Raw genomic sequence first — 16,344 nt, 5'->3', positions numbered from 1 at the left:
AAGTCCCACATCGGGTAAAAGAATCTCCCCGGTATTTCCTCCCATCGAGTTTTTTCCCAATAGTGGTATCAGAGCCAGGTTGTTCGACTTGGTGATCGGCTCAGACGAGTAAGATGGCGGTGATGGATCTCAGCTTTGGGGATCCCTTGTATCGAAAGTCTTCCTGGCGGTGAGTCCAGGCAGCGTGTCCCGCAGATGGAGCGGCGGTGCAAGTACCGCATGTAGCTAGAGCATGTAGGCTCTAATGGCTATACTCGTGGATGATGACTTTCGCTCGAAGGGGGAGGCTTCCATGTGGAAGAGACTCACACTTGAGGGGGAGATGTGTTAGAGTACAAGTGTGAGATGAAGTCCCACATCGGGTAAAATAATCTCCCCGGTATTTCCTCCCATCGAGTTTTTTCCCAACAGTGGTATCAAGAGTCAAGTTCATCCGGAGCCGTCATTAGCTCATGCAGTTCAAGATAGAGGATAACGTCGCTCATGATGGAGACATGTTCAAGGATGTGTTTACAAATTGAAGAATGGAGAAGAGTCATGCAAGAAGAGATGAAATCCTTGCATGAGAATAACACCTATGAATTGGTGGAGTGGAGAAGAGCCATGCAAGAAGAGAAGCAATCCTTGCATGATGACCAAAGCACATTGACATAAGGTATCCAAGGAGCCGGTTTGCTACTACCCCCCAATTAAGTCGGGATGGGGGGATTTGTTGGGATCCCTCCTTAATTGGAGAGGTTCTAGAAAATTCTAGAGCTTTCTAGAAAAGTGTAGAATTTTCTAGAACGTCCTGGAGAACTCTAGAATAGTCTAGAACTCTCTAGAAGCTTGTGAAAGAATGTGGAAACCTCTAGAATATTCTAGAGATGTGTAGAACCTTCTGGAACCTTATGGTAGGATATGGAAAAGAGTAGAAGAGTGTAGAGACTCCTAGAATGTGTGGAGCATTCTAGAGAATTAATCTCCACCCTAGGATACAAGTAATCTCCACCATTCATTGTGGAGGTGGAGTAGTATAAATAAGGGTAGGAGCCTTCATTCCTAATAGATCCAAGTAGAGATAAATAGCTTGGGAAGTCTCTATCCTCAAGCTTGAGTGAGCCACCATAGAGTGAGACAATTTTGTAAACACATCCTTGTAACCCTACTATCATTTTGTATAGTGGAAGAATCTCCATATTGAAGAATTATAATCGTGTGCTGCCATTACTACCTTTAATTACTAAGTGCCTATCTTAACTTCACGAAGCGGGAAAGTCCGAGTTTTCCCAACAATTTCTATTGGAGCTTGAAAGCCCTTATAATTGTCTTTTATTTGCGTGGAATGTTTGGGGCATCATATTTAAGATTTAATTTCCATTGAAGCTTGGAAGCCCTTGCATTTTGGAAAGAGGCTAGGTCAGACATGTTTCTTTCACATTTTTTTTTATTGTTCTGATTCCAGAAGCTTCTCTGAATCAAGTTAATGAAGTTTGTTTCTTGGTCTCATCATTTTCTATATGTAACTTAAGAATTTATCTTAATATATTTTATATTTGAACTAAGAATTTATCTTAATATATTTTATATTTGAACTAATTCATATCTTTTTAAACAAATATTTGATTCAATTATTTATATGAACGCGTCTATATATATATATATATTGTCTGTATATTTTTTACGCAAATACCTAATAAGAATTTATTTCATTACTACTAAAAAAACTGTGTAAAAAATAATTTGATAGTGCATATAAATTAAATTATTAAAAAAATTAAGGGAAATAATTTACAAGTTGCGAGTATTAAAAAGTGAAATGGGTTGTCTCAAAATGATAATAAAAATGTTAAAATTTGTATGAAATCGATTTTATTTTTCAGAAGAAGAAAATATTAAAATTAAACTGATGTAGAAGTGTTTTTCCCCTCTCTTTTTTAATCTTATCGTACATGTTTTTGGTATGAAATTAACTAATCTTTGTATATTTAATAGATAGATGCATGCTATATTTTTTTTATACCTGTATTGAAAAGATGGATGTTAGATTTGAACAAGATATGAGAGGTAGGAAAGCAAGAGTGAGAAATTGAGCAAATACGTGATGAAGAAGAAAAGAAGAATGTGCATAAGAATAAGCATAACATAAATGATTGGTGGCTTTTTTGTATTCCAAGCCATCCGAAGGGCACATTAGGATATTCCTTCTCTGCGTGGAATCAACTCAATATATCTTTTTTCTTTCTCTCCAATTTAATATTCTATGCCATTGTTGAAGTAAACGCTTTTTTTTATTTACAATGATAATCATAGTGGATGATTTGAATAATAGTCATGAGCCAAAATGCCCTTTTCTTTATTCTTCTTGAAAAGATGGTAAGACTAGATAAATTAGAAAAGATTCAACTTAAAAGTTTATTGTATAAACTTAAACTGCAAGTAATTTTACATAATCGTGGTTAATATCATTGAGCGTGAATAAATTAGTGCAAAATTATTACAGTAATTAATACTATTGAGTTTGAATCTTACTGGTCTTAAACAATTACCCGTGACGTATGAACATTGAAAGGTACGGTAAGGGAGTAATGGTTTGCACAAGATTATTTTTTTACGTGAATATAGATAATAACTTTTACTTTTGTCCCCATAAAAAATATTTTTGCTTTCATAAGATAATTTTTTAAAATGAATATAAATTTTTTTAAGAGATAAAAGAGAGTATAAATAAGTATTAATTTTATCACTTTTTTTTTTATAAAAAAAATCGTTGGTGTAGACAACCAAAAAATTATACAATTAATGTTTTTAAAATATAAAAATGTGTGGAGAGCAATTATAATTTGTAAAAATATAAGTAATTTGATTTTTTTTTCCATGTATTTTGAACTTATGCGTGTAATAAAGATTATGCATATGATATATACAAATACTCAATTTAAATGTTATTTTTTTAATTATTTAAGTTTGACTTAATTTATTCATATTTAAATCGGATAGAACCAATGAAAATGTCAGAATTCTTTTCTCTAAATTTTAAGATTCAAATTCAAAAAAAAAAGTAACTTAGTCCTTATTACATTTTTACTGGTTTCTTATTTCTTCGTTTCTTTAATATGATGTACACATCACATATCAATTTGGTAGGATATTACTGATCCGTTTAATTTGAGTAATTTTTTTCTGCTTCAAGTAACCTACTATATGGTTTTCAAACTATAAAGTTTAACCAAGTCAGTAAGTCACAATAATTGAATAATTGAAAAGGAAAAAATTTACGTAATTCGTAGAAGACCACACGTCCAACCATTCAAGAAGTTTAGGAAAATGTTCTCTTATATATAATTTTATATTTCATTATACTTTAAGAAATTATTAATTTAACTTTGATTTATTATAAAGAAGTTACACTTATGATCATGACTCTTCAGGTCTAAAATATATATTTTTAAGAAAGTATTACTTTCAATAAAATCTATATATTGATTTTTTTTCCGTATGACTTTTTGTGAAACATATGAAATACTTTTTGTTGGGCCTTGTTAACTAATACCTGTAAGACATTAATTAAAGAAGTAAAATGAAAAAATATTTATTATAAAAATTATAAAAAAATTATAAACAATATAATTTACGTATTTTAATAAAAATCATTCTTTTTTTAATTCCTTAATTAATGTCCTAAGATCACTTATTAACATTTGACTTTTTATGTTAAGCAAACTAAGAATAAATAATTATTTTGTTTCTTAATTATAAACACAGATAATTATTTTATTAATGGGCCAAAGTTTGAGCTTAATTGCTTTACCTTTGGTTCAGCCTTGCTTATGATTAAGGCTAATAATTGCTTGACCAACTTTTATATCAAGATGATGATTAAATAAATTCTTCTTTAAATAATAATTCTAAAATTTAAACTTTTAATAAGTGACGTTTTTTAGAATGATAATTTGATTTTCAACAAGATTGATCGTTGTTAAGGTTTTGTTGAATGAATTTTCTCATAAGCATTGTAGGAAAAGAAATAAAATGAAACATTTTTTTCTCATACACTAAGCTCAAAGTAGTTATAAAAACTCTTTCATATTATTTTGTCCAAAAACTGATTTTTAACATGTAAATAAGCTAACTTTAATTTTTGGAAAGATTTATTTTAATTTTCTCTTATAAATATTTATGAAAAAACTTTTTCAAACAGAACATAATTATTTCAGTTAACTGAACTTTTTTTACTATCCATAAAATAATATTTTATAAATTAAATGCTATTTTAAAAATATTTTGAATTTATATTTTTCTATTTCAGTTAAATCACATGCATCATGTTTTACTAAACGTTATGGTAAAGTATAATTAAAATATAAGAAAATAGTTGTTACACAATTAATAAATCCAAATCAACATGATTCAAATCTTAATTTGGTCATGGTGTAAAAATGGAATGAAGCTTCAAGGAAATAATAAAGAAAAAGAAGAGAAACTGAGAAAGACATCACACATTTCACACAGTACACGCTGACTAATTTTTTTGGAACCAGGTAGAGAGAGAAAATGAGTACACGCAAATGAAAGAAAACTCCAATTTTCTGTCCTTTAAAATTGTTTTTCTACTTTGCATTTCTCATTACTCATTATAAATTTCATTCATTTTTATTTCTTTTCTTTTCTTTTTATTTATTATTATTATTTTTTTGTGTGGATGCAGGGGCTTTCTTCTCTTCTCTGCTTCCTTTCCCTGACAATCTCATTTTCACTTCCTTTTCATCTCTGAGACCCAAAAGCTGCTTCTTCTGCTTCTCATTTCCCCAAAACCATTCACTCTCTTGATTCATCAAAAAGCTGTTTTATTTCCCTTTTCTCCTGGCTTCTGATTCAGATTCAGTTCACCTCTTTTTTTTCTTCATTTTTTTTGTCTTTTGTTAATTTTCTTGGTGTCATTGTGTTTGCAAAGAGAATTTTATGTGTACCATTGATGTAAAGTTTTCAGCTTTGAATTGTAGTTCTTGTGGGGTGTGTGTATTCCGGAGCTTGTGTTTGATGTAAGGTTATTTTATTTTATTTTATTTTATTTTTTTTTTGGGGAGGGGGGGGGGGGGGGGGGGGGGGGGGGGGGTTTTTTTTTTTTGGGGGGGGGGGGTTTTAAAAAAAAAAAAAAAAAAAAAAACCCCTTTTGGGGGGTCCTTTTTTGGAAATTTTCCCGGGGGAGCCCCCGGGAAAACCCCCCCTTTTCAAAGGCCGGGATCCAAAATTGGAAAAAGGTTTCAAATTCAACAAAGGAGAAGCGTGCAGAACAGTGTTGTTGTTGCAGATGGAGCTGAACTTAAGTCTTGTTATATGCAGAAGTTCAGGCTCTATGAGACTCGCTCGGTAAATAATAAACCTTTTTCTTCGCTCATCAATGATGTGTCATGTTTGCATTACAAATACAGTATTTTCTGAACATGATCCAGATTGATATGAGTTTTTGTGTCGCTAATATGTTTCTCTTTGTTTGTTGTTTTGTTTTGTGTGGTTTGATTAAATTTGATTTTCTCTATTTCTATCTTTGTTTTCCTTGTCAAATTCATGTCCATTTGCATATACTCATCATGAATCATGATGGTTTTTTCATTGGAAAAAGGAATCTAGTCATGTGTAAAAATTTTTTTTTTTTTTCTGTGGGGAGTTTTTCAATTGGGATTTAGACACGTCTCTGTGAAAGTGGTTTTCTGAGTTGTTGTCTTGTCTGGATTCTCATGGATTTCATTTCACAAGAATACGTTGATGAGTTGTTCCTGGCTTGAATTATTGTAATTTATTTTGTAACTGTCATTTGTTTCAATCATGATGCTTGTGAGGATAAATATTAAATGCCAGATTTAGCTGTGCAAAAAAAAAAAAAAAATTAAATGCCAGATTTAAATGATTTTACAGAAAAACGGTTTGTGGACTTCTATACCGCCACTGTTTTCAAATTATATTTGTTGACTATGTATACGTTGCCTTTTGTTCATTTTTGGCCAAATCTTTGAGTTTATTGGGACTATATTAGTTGGATCTTACTGTTAAAGCTGCCTATGATATCTACTGATTTAGTGTTTATGCAGGCATTCATACTTCTAATCTTTTTTAAAAGGGAAACTAGGGTTTTTTTCCCATCAATTCCATGCATCTGGTCTAGTATGGCTTCAGCTTTTTCTGAATTGCTAACATTTGTTATCAGAAGGATGAGAAGGCCTCTGCTTGTCCTTTTGTGTCTTACTGCTCTCTATCCAGCACTGAGTAGCCATATGAAACATATACAGAAATTTTGATGAAAAAGGGGCGAAAGTAAAAAATGGAACCTTAATGATTGAATTAAATTGTTACATTCTTATTCAGGAAATGAGACGTGAATGGAAAAATGTGATTAAGTTATTCCTTAAATTTCACTCCATGTTAATCTTTTCATAGGTGTGTCATCTTCATTTGTTTCTCACTTTCACATGTTTTTGTTTTCTGTCTCAAGCCACTGCTTGTCCATTCCTGTCTTACTCCCCTCAATACAGCAGTAGCGTTGTGAATATATACGGAAATTTTGATGAAAAAGGGGCAAAGGTAAAAAAAGAAACCTAAATCATATAATTAAACTGTTACATTCCTATTCAGGAAATGAGACCTTAAAGGAAAAAAATGTGATGAAGTTATTCCTTAAATTTCACTCATGTTAATCTTTTATTAGATGTGTCACTCTTATTTGTTTCTCACTTTCACAAGTTTATGTTTTCTGTCTCAAGCCTCTGCTGTCCATTCTTGTCTTACTCCCATCCATTCAGCAGTAGCATTGTAAATACACATATTTTGATGAAAATGGGGCAAAGGTCAAAAACGGAATCAAAATGATTTAATTAATTAAACTGTTACATTCTTATTCAGGAAATGAGACCTAAAAGGAAAAAAATGTGAAGTTATTCCTTAAATTTCACTCCATGTTAATCTTCTCATGGATGTGTCACCTTCATTTGTCTCTCACTTTCACATGTTTCTGTTTTCTGTCTTAAGCCACTGCTTGTACATTCTTGTCTTATTCTGCTCAATCTGGAAAAATTGAGAAGCATTGTGAATATTCAGAAACTTTGATGAAAGTGGGGCGAAGGTAAAAAAAGGAACCAAAATGATTGCATTAAATTGTTTTATTTAGGAAATGAGACCTAAAAGAAATTGCTGGACAAGCAATTGTAGCTTCTTACTTCAAATTTACCTAACTTTTTAATCTGGTAGAATTAGTGTAGTTTTTCTTTTCTACTTTGAATATATTTATTTAGACTGTCAGATATTAGCAAACTGTAGTAATGATTGTGCAGACAAAAAAGATTGTAAATTATGAGAGAACACTGCTTGCCAAAGTCATTAGGGTTTATAGAAAGTGTAGTTACTAATTGCCCTCAGTTTTTGGTTGGAGAAATAAAACTATAACACACATATTGCCTTGCTCATTCATATACCTTGGTATTGCATGTGCAATGTGTGCAATTGTTTGTTACCTTGCGTGCACTACATGGGCATTGGCATAATATTGGAAACTACATAATGCTTAAAACCCACCCTCAAAATCTGAAACTAAGTAAAACTATTTCTCATTTGACATTTAAGTTTGTGTTTAGAACTTTTTATTCCACTGCACAATGGCACCATGAGCCCTTCACGCAAGTGTGTAGTGTGCAATAAATGATTATTATGGGAAGAGGTTCTTATTTCTGATAAGTGGTTTTTGAGTTGGACCAGGCTGTCACCCTGTTAGAAGTTAAGATTTCTCCCAATTGCTTTGAAAATAAGTGTGATTAAATTTAATTGATATTTTTTTTGTGTTACCAAAATTGTGAGTTGAGATGTACTTTTCCTTTATGCATATTATCTTTTGACTTTTTTCTGTGCACATAATATAGCTACACCCGGAATTTTTTCACTTTTTTGCTGTGGTCTTACCATTTTTCTACTCCCAGAAATTTTACATGATTGGAAGAGACAAAAACAGAACATTTTGGAGGGTTTTAAAGATTGACAGATTGGAGCCATCTGAATTGAATATCTTTGAAGATTCAACATTATACTCAGATATTGAGTGTTGTGACCTTCTGAGGCGGATACATGAAGGAAACAAGTCAACAGGGGGGCTTAAATTTGTAACAACTTGCTATGGAATCATCGGTATTTTTCTATCTTCTGTATAAGATCTAAATTGTTATTAATATCCGTAGGTTCATTCCCCACACTTTTCATCAGTATAAATTCAGTTTTTTCTTTTGATTTAGGATTTATCAAATTTCTTGAGCCATATTACATGCTGCTCATAACAAAACGAAGAAAGATCGGAACAATCTGTGGGCACACTATATATGCTATCACAAAGAGCGAAATGGTTCCAATTCCTCATGCTATTGAGCGGTCCAAAATGGCTTATTCTAAGGATGAGAACAGGTCTTTAGTCAATTTTGCATGTAATTGTAATGTGTCTATGGTACATTTAAAGAGACATGTAGACAGTAGCATTGACAGCTATACCTTGTCCGTTGTACTTAGATGTTATGAATTACAATTTTTTAATTTGAGTTCATTATATTGTGCAGTGAAAACATTCTGTTAGAGCATACTTGTGTTGAAATTATACATTTAGACTTTTTCTTTGTACTATATTTGTTGATTGTCTCTCTTCAGTGTGTATCCACAATGTGGGCTTCTTCAGATCAACCTTCTCATCTTTCTGTGGTACACTTTAATTGTCTTAGTTATTAACTAGAATCAATAATGCTTCTGCCAGATTTTGGAGTCATGTAATATGTATAGTGGATACCTACTTTGTTGTTTTCTTGTTCTTCATTTATTGTCAGTTCATTTCCTACAAATGTACAGGCGCAATCTTCATTGCTGTTATGATGTAAATGTAACTTTTTGATTGAGACAAGGTATTGCCAGGGTTTCAAGTTCAATTGGGAGATCACTTTCTTTTAATTTTTTTAATACGTTTGGTTAGAGTTATTGTCTTCACAAGTAGTTTTTTTATGTCAATTTGTTTCACTTATTTCTTTATATCATAAACCATCTTATTAATGGACTTTGCTCTTTCTTCTGTGGTGACTTAGATACAAGAAGCTTCTATGCAGTGTGGATCTTACAAAGGACTTCTTTTTCAGCTACTCCTACAATGTCATGCTTAGTCTTCAACGGAACTTATCTGATCATAATACAACAGGACAATCACTTTATGAAACCCTTTTTGTTTGGAATGAGTTCTTAACTCGTGGAATTAGGAACAATCTCCAGAATACTTCCTGGACTGTAGCCTTAGTGTATGGTTTTTTTAAGCAGGTACATTTGATGTTTGCTTTATAGGCTAATAAATATGTTTGAGTTGTGAAGGAAGATAACTACAGTAGCTGATAGTGATGCTAGTGGCTTGTATGAATTCCTTTATTTCTTTCTTATTTTTTGTTTTCTATGTCTACAATGAGGTTAATCTTTGATATATGCTTTTGAGTATCTGAAACTTGTTGGAAACAATTTTCTCTTGCTTGTATTTATTAATTTCCACTTGATCAATAATGATTACTGTACCTTTCTATAAAGTGAAACTGATCTTATTTTAGCATTTTATTTAGTAGAGTTAATGCTGCAGCCATTAAACCATAAGTTGTTAGTTTTTCAGTTTTCGTATATTGGGAAATTCATTCTTCAAGTCCACACACAAGGTTTGATTAAACTTACTATAGGAATTATTTCTAACATCTTATTGCTGGGTAACTTTTAATGGTTACTGTATTATTGGTTTCTAGATTTACTTTAATAGTGAGTCCTAGTATTATGTGTTCTCAGAAAACATTTGATGTAATCTTTTTGACAAGTGTTCATTTTATGGTATGGTGTGTAGGTCAAACTTTCTATATCTGACAATGAGTTCAACTTGACTATCATTGCTAGGCGCTCACGGCATTATGCTGGGACCAGGTTTGTGCATTTTTTAGCTTTTTCTCAAGTCTGTGTTAAGATTAAAATTGCATTCTATTTCACATCTATGCACTTGTGGTGCAGATATTTGAAACGCGGAGTGAATGAAAAGGGTAGAGTAGCTAATGATGTTGAGACAGAGCAGATAGTCTTTACAGATGCTCGTGGTGGACGGCCAATGCAAATCAGTTCTGTGGTGCAGATCCGGGGTTCAATCCCTCTGTTCTGGTCTCAGGAAGCCTCTAGATTGAATATAAAACCTGACATTATATGTATGATATAGAAGCAACTTTCCTTTGTTACTCACTTGTTTTGAAATATATGCTGACAGCTCATTTTCTTTACTTTTCTCTAGTATCAAGGAAGGACTCTAATTTTGAAGCCACAAGACTTCATTTTGAAAATCTTGTCAAGAGATATGGAAATCCAATTATTATACTGAACTTGATAAAGGTAGGCATTTCCACATATGTAAGGAACCATCGAGCAAGCTTGGTTTCTTTGTCTTGTGTATATACTAAAAGATTTTCTACTTATATATTGTTTTTTTTTTGTTTGTTTAAGACACGTGAGAAGAAGCCTCGAGAAACTATTCTGCGAGCCGAGTTTGCGAATGCTGTTAGGTCTCTTAATAAAAATTTGAAAGGCGAAAATCGCCTGAGGTTCCTTCATTGGGATCTGCATAGGCATTCAAGATGGTAACTTTCACTTCCCTTATATTGTCCAACCACTACAGGTTTATTCTTGGGGTGTTATTCTGATATTATTAGATCAAACACCTTTAGCAGCAAAGCTACTAATGTGTTGGGACAACTGGGAAAAGTGGCTGCATATGCGCTGAAGCTGACTGGCATCTTCTATTGTCCAGTGACATCAAATGTGAGGCTAGATGGATTTTCGCATTATTCCTACACCGAGTAAGTAGCATAACACATTTTGCCTCAATGTTATTTATTTATTTTTTTGTCATGGACTTACTCAAAAGCTTTAACTAATATGTGAAAACTCATGTTCTTTTTTAATTAATCTCATATGAGCCCATGCAAGAGCTCTTTGAGCTTGAAGCATGGACAATGCACAAGTCCACACTACCTTGTGCTGAAACTTCTTGGTCATAAAAGCTACTGTGTTATGGACCAAGTCTTCCAAAAGCATAAGCTGTTAGGTAAAAACTCATGAATGGTTGTTTTTATTTCCATCGTTTATTGATGATCATGTTTTTAATATAATGCAGGAATAACAATGTCACTGATCACTGCATCACAGAACAAGCTAGTATAAACAAGGATAATGTTGATAAAGAAACAGAAATTATCAATTGTTACTGTAGTAGTGATGAGAACAAAGATTACAGTGTCAAACCCCAGATGCTTCAATCTGGGGTCTTGAGGACTAATTGCATAGACTGCTTAGATCGTACCAATGTTGCTCAATATGCTTATGGACTAGCTGCACTTGGATGTCAGCTACAAGCTTTAGGATTTGTTGAAACCCCGTATATTGATCTTGATAACCCTTTGGCCAAGGAATTAATGGAAATCTATGAGTCCATGGGCGACACATTAGCCTTTCAATATGGGGGTTCTGCAGCACACAATAAGGTAATCTCTCTACCTTCTGGAGTTTGGACTTTATGGATTTTGAAATGTAATTTGGGATCAGAATTTCTGCACATAATTATTTTATTTAGGATCTGCATGAGTTTATCTTAAGCTTAACATTGAATACAGAATGACATAAGTTAATCTAATTCTGAAAGCTTATTGCTTTTATTAGGATGTCTCAAAATCCAATAAAAATATGCCTTTTTATTTGATTCGCAATCTTCTGCGGTAGGTAGGGTTTAATTTGTTGTAGGTTTGGTTAATTATATGGATGCAGTTATTACATCACATGATTCTTGTTTAACTAGGTCCCTATACTTTTAAAATTCATAACAGAGATCAGGAATATTTTCTATATATTGACGGAACTCTATTCTAGATACTGAATTACAAAGGATTTATTTGTTAAGGACCTAATTATAAATTTTTATAGTATAGGGATGCATTTAAAAATACCGAAATAGGTCAAGCATCTATGGATTAATTTATTATAAACAGACCATCAGAATTTTCCCAAAGCTTTAAAGGAAATCTAAATTTGTCTCTTGTCCTATTTTCCTTGCAATGGAATTTTGTTGGATTGCTGCTCACTCCTTTGAGTATTTTGCAATTGGTATCTCTATTTAGATATTTTCTGAGAGAAGAGGTCAATGGAAGGCAGCAGCTCAATCCCAGGAATTTATTCGAACACTACAGCGTTATTATAACAACACATATTTAGATGGTGATAAGCAAAAAGCAATTAACTTGTAAGTCAAATAAGCCAATTTTTTAGTTGTATTTACAACTGTTTTCATATGTAATATGGTTTACAGCAAACACAAGTTATGTATATATGTGATTGTATTATAATGATTTAGTAATTGTTGTGTTTGATTTTGTTTGGTTCAGACTCTTGGGGCATTTTCAACCCCAACAAGGAAATCCAGCACTATGGGAACTAGATTCGGATCAGCATTACACTGTCAAGAAACATGGTCTGTATGTAGCAGATGACAGCGTTAGGTAAAGAGTGGATTATTGAGTTGCACCAGTTTTTGTCCTTTTCATTTAATGAAGCATTAAATATTTAATTTTCAAGAATTTAATTGGTGTATATGAACTTTTGATATTTTGTCAAATTTCAGTAGTATACTTTTCTATTTAGATCTGTCTTTAACTTTGAGCATAATTCTAAAACTGAAATATTGGACAAGCATATAGAGAGAGATTGATGATTTGAGGAATGCAGAATGCCTCTTTTAAAACATTTTAAGTAGTTTTGAGGTAGTGAGATGTTTTTTAGCTTTGACTTAAAGAGTTAAGATTTATGCAAGGACAACATTATATAGGCAAAGTGTAATCTCAAATTTATCCTTCTCTTTTGAGGATGAAAGCAAATGAATACAAGTTATTTGTGCCTTGTGGGTTTTATTAAATGATATTGTCTAAAAATGTCTTCCATTGTCAGAAGATTGTCGAGGCTAACCCTTTATTTTGGTAGGTCAACTATTAAAAGATCACTATCAGATGGTAACATTCTCAGTGAAAGTGACACTACAATTAGGAACTTGAATGTTACAAATGATCAGAACTCGTCTGAAAAACCTGATAAGCGTTTCCTTTCGGGCTCTACTCCAGATATCTATACTTGTGGAAGTGATATCTGTCATTGCAGGTATTCTAAATTAGCATTTTGCGTGCTAAATTAAGCAATATAATGTAACTTCTTTGAAAGACAGACCTGCTGAAAATCTGATAATAACACTGGCTCAAAGAGCTAGACAGAACCAGGTCTCTGATTCAAATTGCACTCCCTCAACTCAATTATGATGGGCAATCTAGGAGTTCTAGGAGGAATCATGCAATTAATTGGGACATGCATTGTACAGCATTAAGGTCTGTAAAGGAGGGTAGATTAAGACAATGGAATCTGGTGTCTAAAAGTATTTCCTTAAAAATATTTTTGGATGGAGGGAAAGTTAGAGGTTTCAAGTAAACCTTATCATTGTGTGGATTTTATTTATTTATTTTTTTAATGAGGAATTATTGTGCAGCCCCTGGAAATCCTCCCTTATTAATTATAATTTTAGGATATATAGAAACAATCTCATTATTAATTGTTTTTTAGAATAGATGTTGTGTTAGGAGTGGTTTTCAAGTTTCGTTATATATATATTGATTTGTTCTCTTTTTAAATAGGAGAGTATTACTCACAGTATCTTTTAAATCCTTGTAATTTCAACTGTTATGAATATTTTAAAGTTCCCCACTTTGAAAGGAATAGGATTTCAGCAATGGGAATGAAACTTATTTAACATGGGTCACCACCTTTTTTTACTAGGTAATATAATTTTTTCTACTCATGTTACGCATGGGAGTAGTTAATAATAGTGCTCTGTAGTTGTGCTCTTCTGGCAGGAATTTGTTAGAAGCAATTTTTAAAGTGTAAAATAATAAGCTGGTGCCTCTATTACAAAGTTTTTCTTCCTAAATTGTTAATACCTAATAACTTATTATTTTAGTTGTTTTGTTTCTTTTAAATTTGGTTTGCCATTCAAAAGAGAATGTAGAGGAGAATCAGTCAGGCACCTTAGTAACCAAATTCCATTTTTGTGTGATCCATAGTTTGACCTGATATGATTTACGACTCAAACTATCCAAATCTTTTGACAGTTATGTTTTATCAAATCATACAGGCAGATATATGTCAATGGCCAAAATTGTGAGAGTGATCATATTTGTTATGATGAACATGGAGATGCATGTGACTGCTCCAATTTCCTTGATGTGGACTGGCTTTCTTCTTCTGGAAATTCTTGTGAAGAGGAATTGCTTGAAAGGTAGTTTTGAAACCTTGATTAGTAATCATATACCCATGCCGTTTTACTTTGACACTTGTTGATTTTTAAAATATGGTCTTTCTTTGCCATTGGTTTTATGCTTTCCTTGAATCTTTGATCAAAGGTAGAGAGGCATATGTTATTTTGGGTGAGTGAATGAAAAGAATGCTTTTATGACACAGCTCATGTTGTTATTTGTTAATGAATGCTCACCTAGTGGTGTGAGACTTTGTTGTTGTTGTTGAAAGTGAACAAGGAAGACTTAGAGTCTTTTTTCTTTTTCTTTTTTTCCTTTTTAGTATAATTATTTGGTTAAGGTTTCTAGATTGAGGTGTTTATTTGAATAACACGGTCAAGAAATTTAAGTAATATCAATATTTTGGAGTAAAAACCTAGTTCTTGAATTAGGTATTAGTCTATATTTTCAAGCTTTTGTTATTGACTGATGCCAACATTGTTGATGTTACAGGTCAACCAGCATCTCCTCGGAGAATATTGCGAATGAACTAATAACTACTGAGACATCTGCAAGTGAATCTGGCTCCAGCATTAAGGTCAGTATATGTTGTTAGTTGCAGAATATCATTACAGAATAACATAATTTGCTTCCACTAAGGAAATATCGTTGACTTGTAGTTAGTTAAGAAGAAAAAGGCCTTTCTGTATTTCTTTTAAGTCCTATGAATAAGTATCAATGACACAATTACTTGTGAATTTGTGGTCAGAACTTAGAACATCTACTTGACAATGCAAGTATTGGGAATCTAGATTTGGTTGTCCTAGTTTCAGCAATTGAAGACCTCAGTTTTTATCCACAAGTTCTCTACAAACTTCAGCATTAAATACTTTCAGTATCAAATTGGTTATGTACATTTGTTTGTCTAAATTCAATTTTGATATGCATCCGTTTGTGTAAAAAACCGTTTTACCTTATCATCCAATCACCCATTGTCACATCATTAGAAGAGTTTGATCTATCTGGTACTTCTTATTAATGTCATAGTAAAATTCATGACAACACATGTTATCGGTATTGTTTGTGTAAAGAAGTTTTACAATGATAGTTAATCAAAATTAAATCCCATTTTTTGTCCACTATTACTACCAATATGGCACAAATACGGTGTGCAAAACTATATATTTTGACTTAGTCCATTATTTCCTAGGATGCAACCAATTGGGAACTAAAATTTGGTTTCATTGTATTTCAGGGAAGGCAGAGTGGAGAAGAACTCAACAAAGATAGCAAATACAGTGAAAGCTTTGAACGTTGGATAACTCAAGGGGAGATGCTTTTTATTTGAGGCAATTTAATGCTCGACTTTTATCATCACATCCGAAGGATGTGGAGGTGGAGGGTTCCTGACTTTCTGTACAGAAATAAATGGTAAGATATCATCCAAAAGCAAATAGCAGTGGCAGCAGCTGACAAAGCTGAGTTTTGTTCAAGGGCAACATTTGAGTTACTGATTATATTTTTCTTAAAGGTAGAGCATCATTTAGGTAATGGTAGATGTCTATAGGTAATTCATTTTTGTGCCTTCACAAACTTACCATAATCACCCACCCTGTATAAAATTTAAATTCAAAAACACAAAAAAATCCGTAGCTGGTTCTCAGGTTATAACTGCCCAATACATTATCTGCAGTCAACTTTTTTTGGTTCCTTGGATATTTCAGCTTTTGTCATCATCAAGCTGCAAAGTCCTATCCTTTTTTTTATTATTAAATTTTAAATTAGCTCTTGTAGTTTAATTTGTTTGAAAAGACTAGAAAACGTGAGGGAATGGGAAGTTGACATGATGAAATTCCAAGTGTTGGCATTGCCCGGTCAAACTTTTTTATAATACAAGAGTTATTTTGAACTTGAGTTTAACTCGTTAAAAAAAGTTTAAAATAAGAACTATGTGAAGTTGTTTTATAGCTTTTAGCTTAAAATCTGAGAGGGTGAAGAGAGAGAAGAAAGAGTTTTTTAA

General features: G+C 32.4%; 1 protein-coding gene across 5 annotated transcripts; it reads left to right on the top strand.

Moving 5' to 3' along the window:
• The first annotated feature begins 5,233 nt into the window (after positions 1-5,233).
• On the top strand, positions 5,234-15,992 carry LOC100796788 (phosphoinositide phosphatase SAC2). Of its 5 annotated transcripts, none has more exons than XM_003528648.4 (16): positions 5,234-5,349; positions 7,944-8,148; positions 8,253-8,418; positions 9,081-9,306; positions 9,866-9,942; positions 10,027-10,214; positions 10,298-10,395; positions 10,507-10,640; positions 10,731-10,859; positions 11,177-11,543; positions 12,174-12,295; positions 12,438-12,551; positions 13,030-13,203; positions 14,225-14,368; positions 14,838-14,922; positions 15,580-15,992. In XM_003528648.4, exons 1-16 carry the CDS (start codon positions 5,317-5,319, stop codon positions 15,670-15,672), a joined length of 2,355 nt encoding a protein of 784 aa, XP_003528696.2. In that variant the 5' UTR covers positions 5,234-5,316; the 3' UTR covers positions 15,673-15,992. The 5 variants fall into 5 exon arrangements, 4 of the variants coding, with proteins under 4 accessions (XP_003528696.2, XP_006583182.2, XP_006583183.2 ...); XM_006583119.3 differs by having other exon boundaries at positions 10,728-10,859; XR_005892328.1 differs by lacking the exons at positions 14,838-14,922; positions 15,580-15,992 and adding an exon at positions 13,304-13,424 and having other exon boundaries at positions 10,728-10,859; positions 14,225-14,239.
• Positions 15,993-16,344: the final 352 nt, after the last annotated feature.

The sequence above is a fragment of the Glycine max genome, chromosome 7, assembly GCF_000004515.6.
Source record: "Glycine max cultivar Williams 82 chromosome 7, Glycine_max_v4.0, whole genome shotgun sequence".
NCBI classification, from domain to species: Eukaryota; Viridiplantae; Streptophyta; class Magnoliopsida; order Fabales; family Fabaceae; genus Glycine; species Glycine max.
The sequence above is the reverse complement of the archived record's forward strand: the minus strand, read 5'-3'. Positions and strand labels throughout refer to the sequence as shown.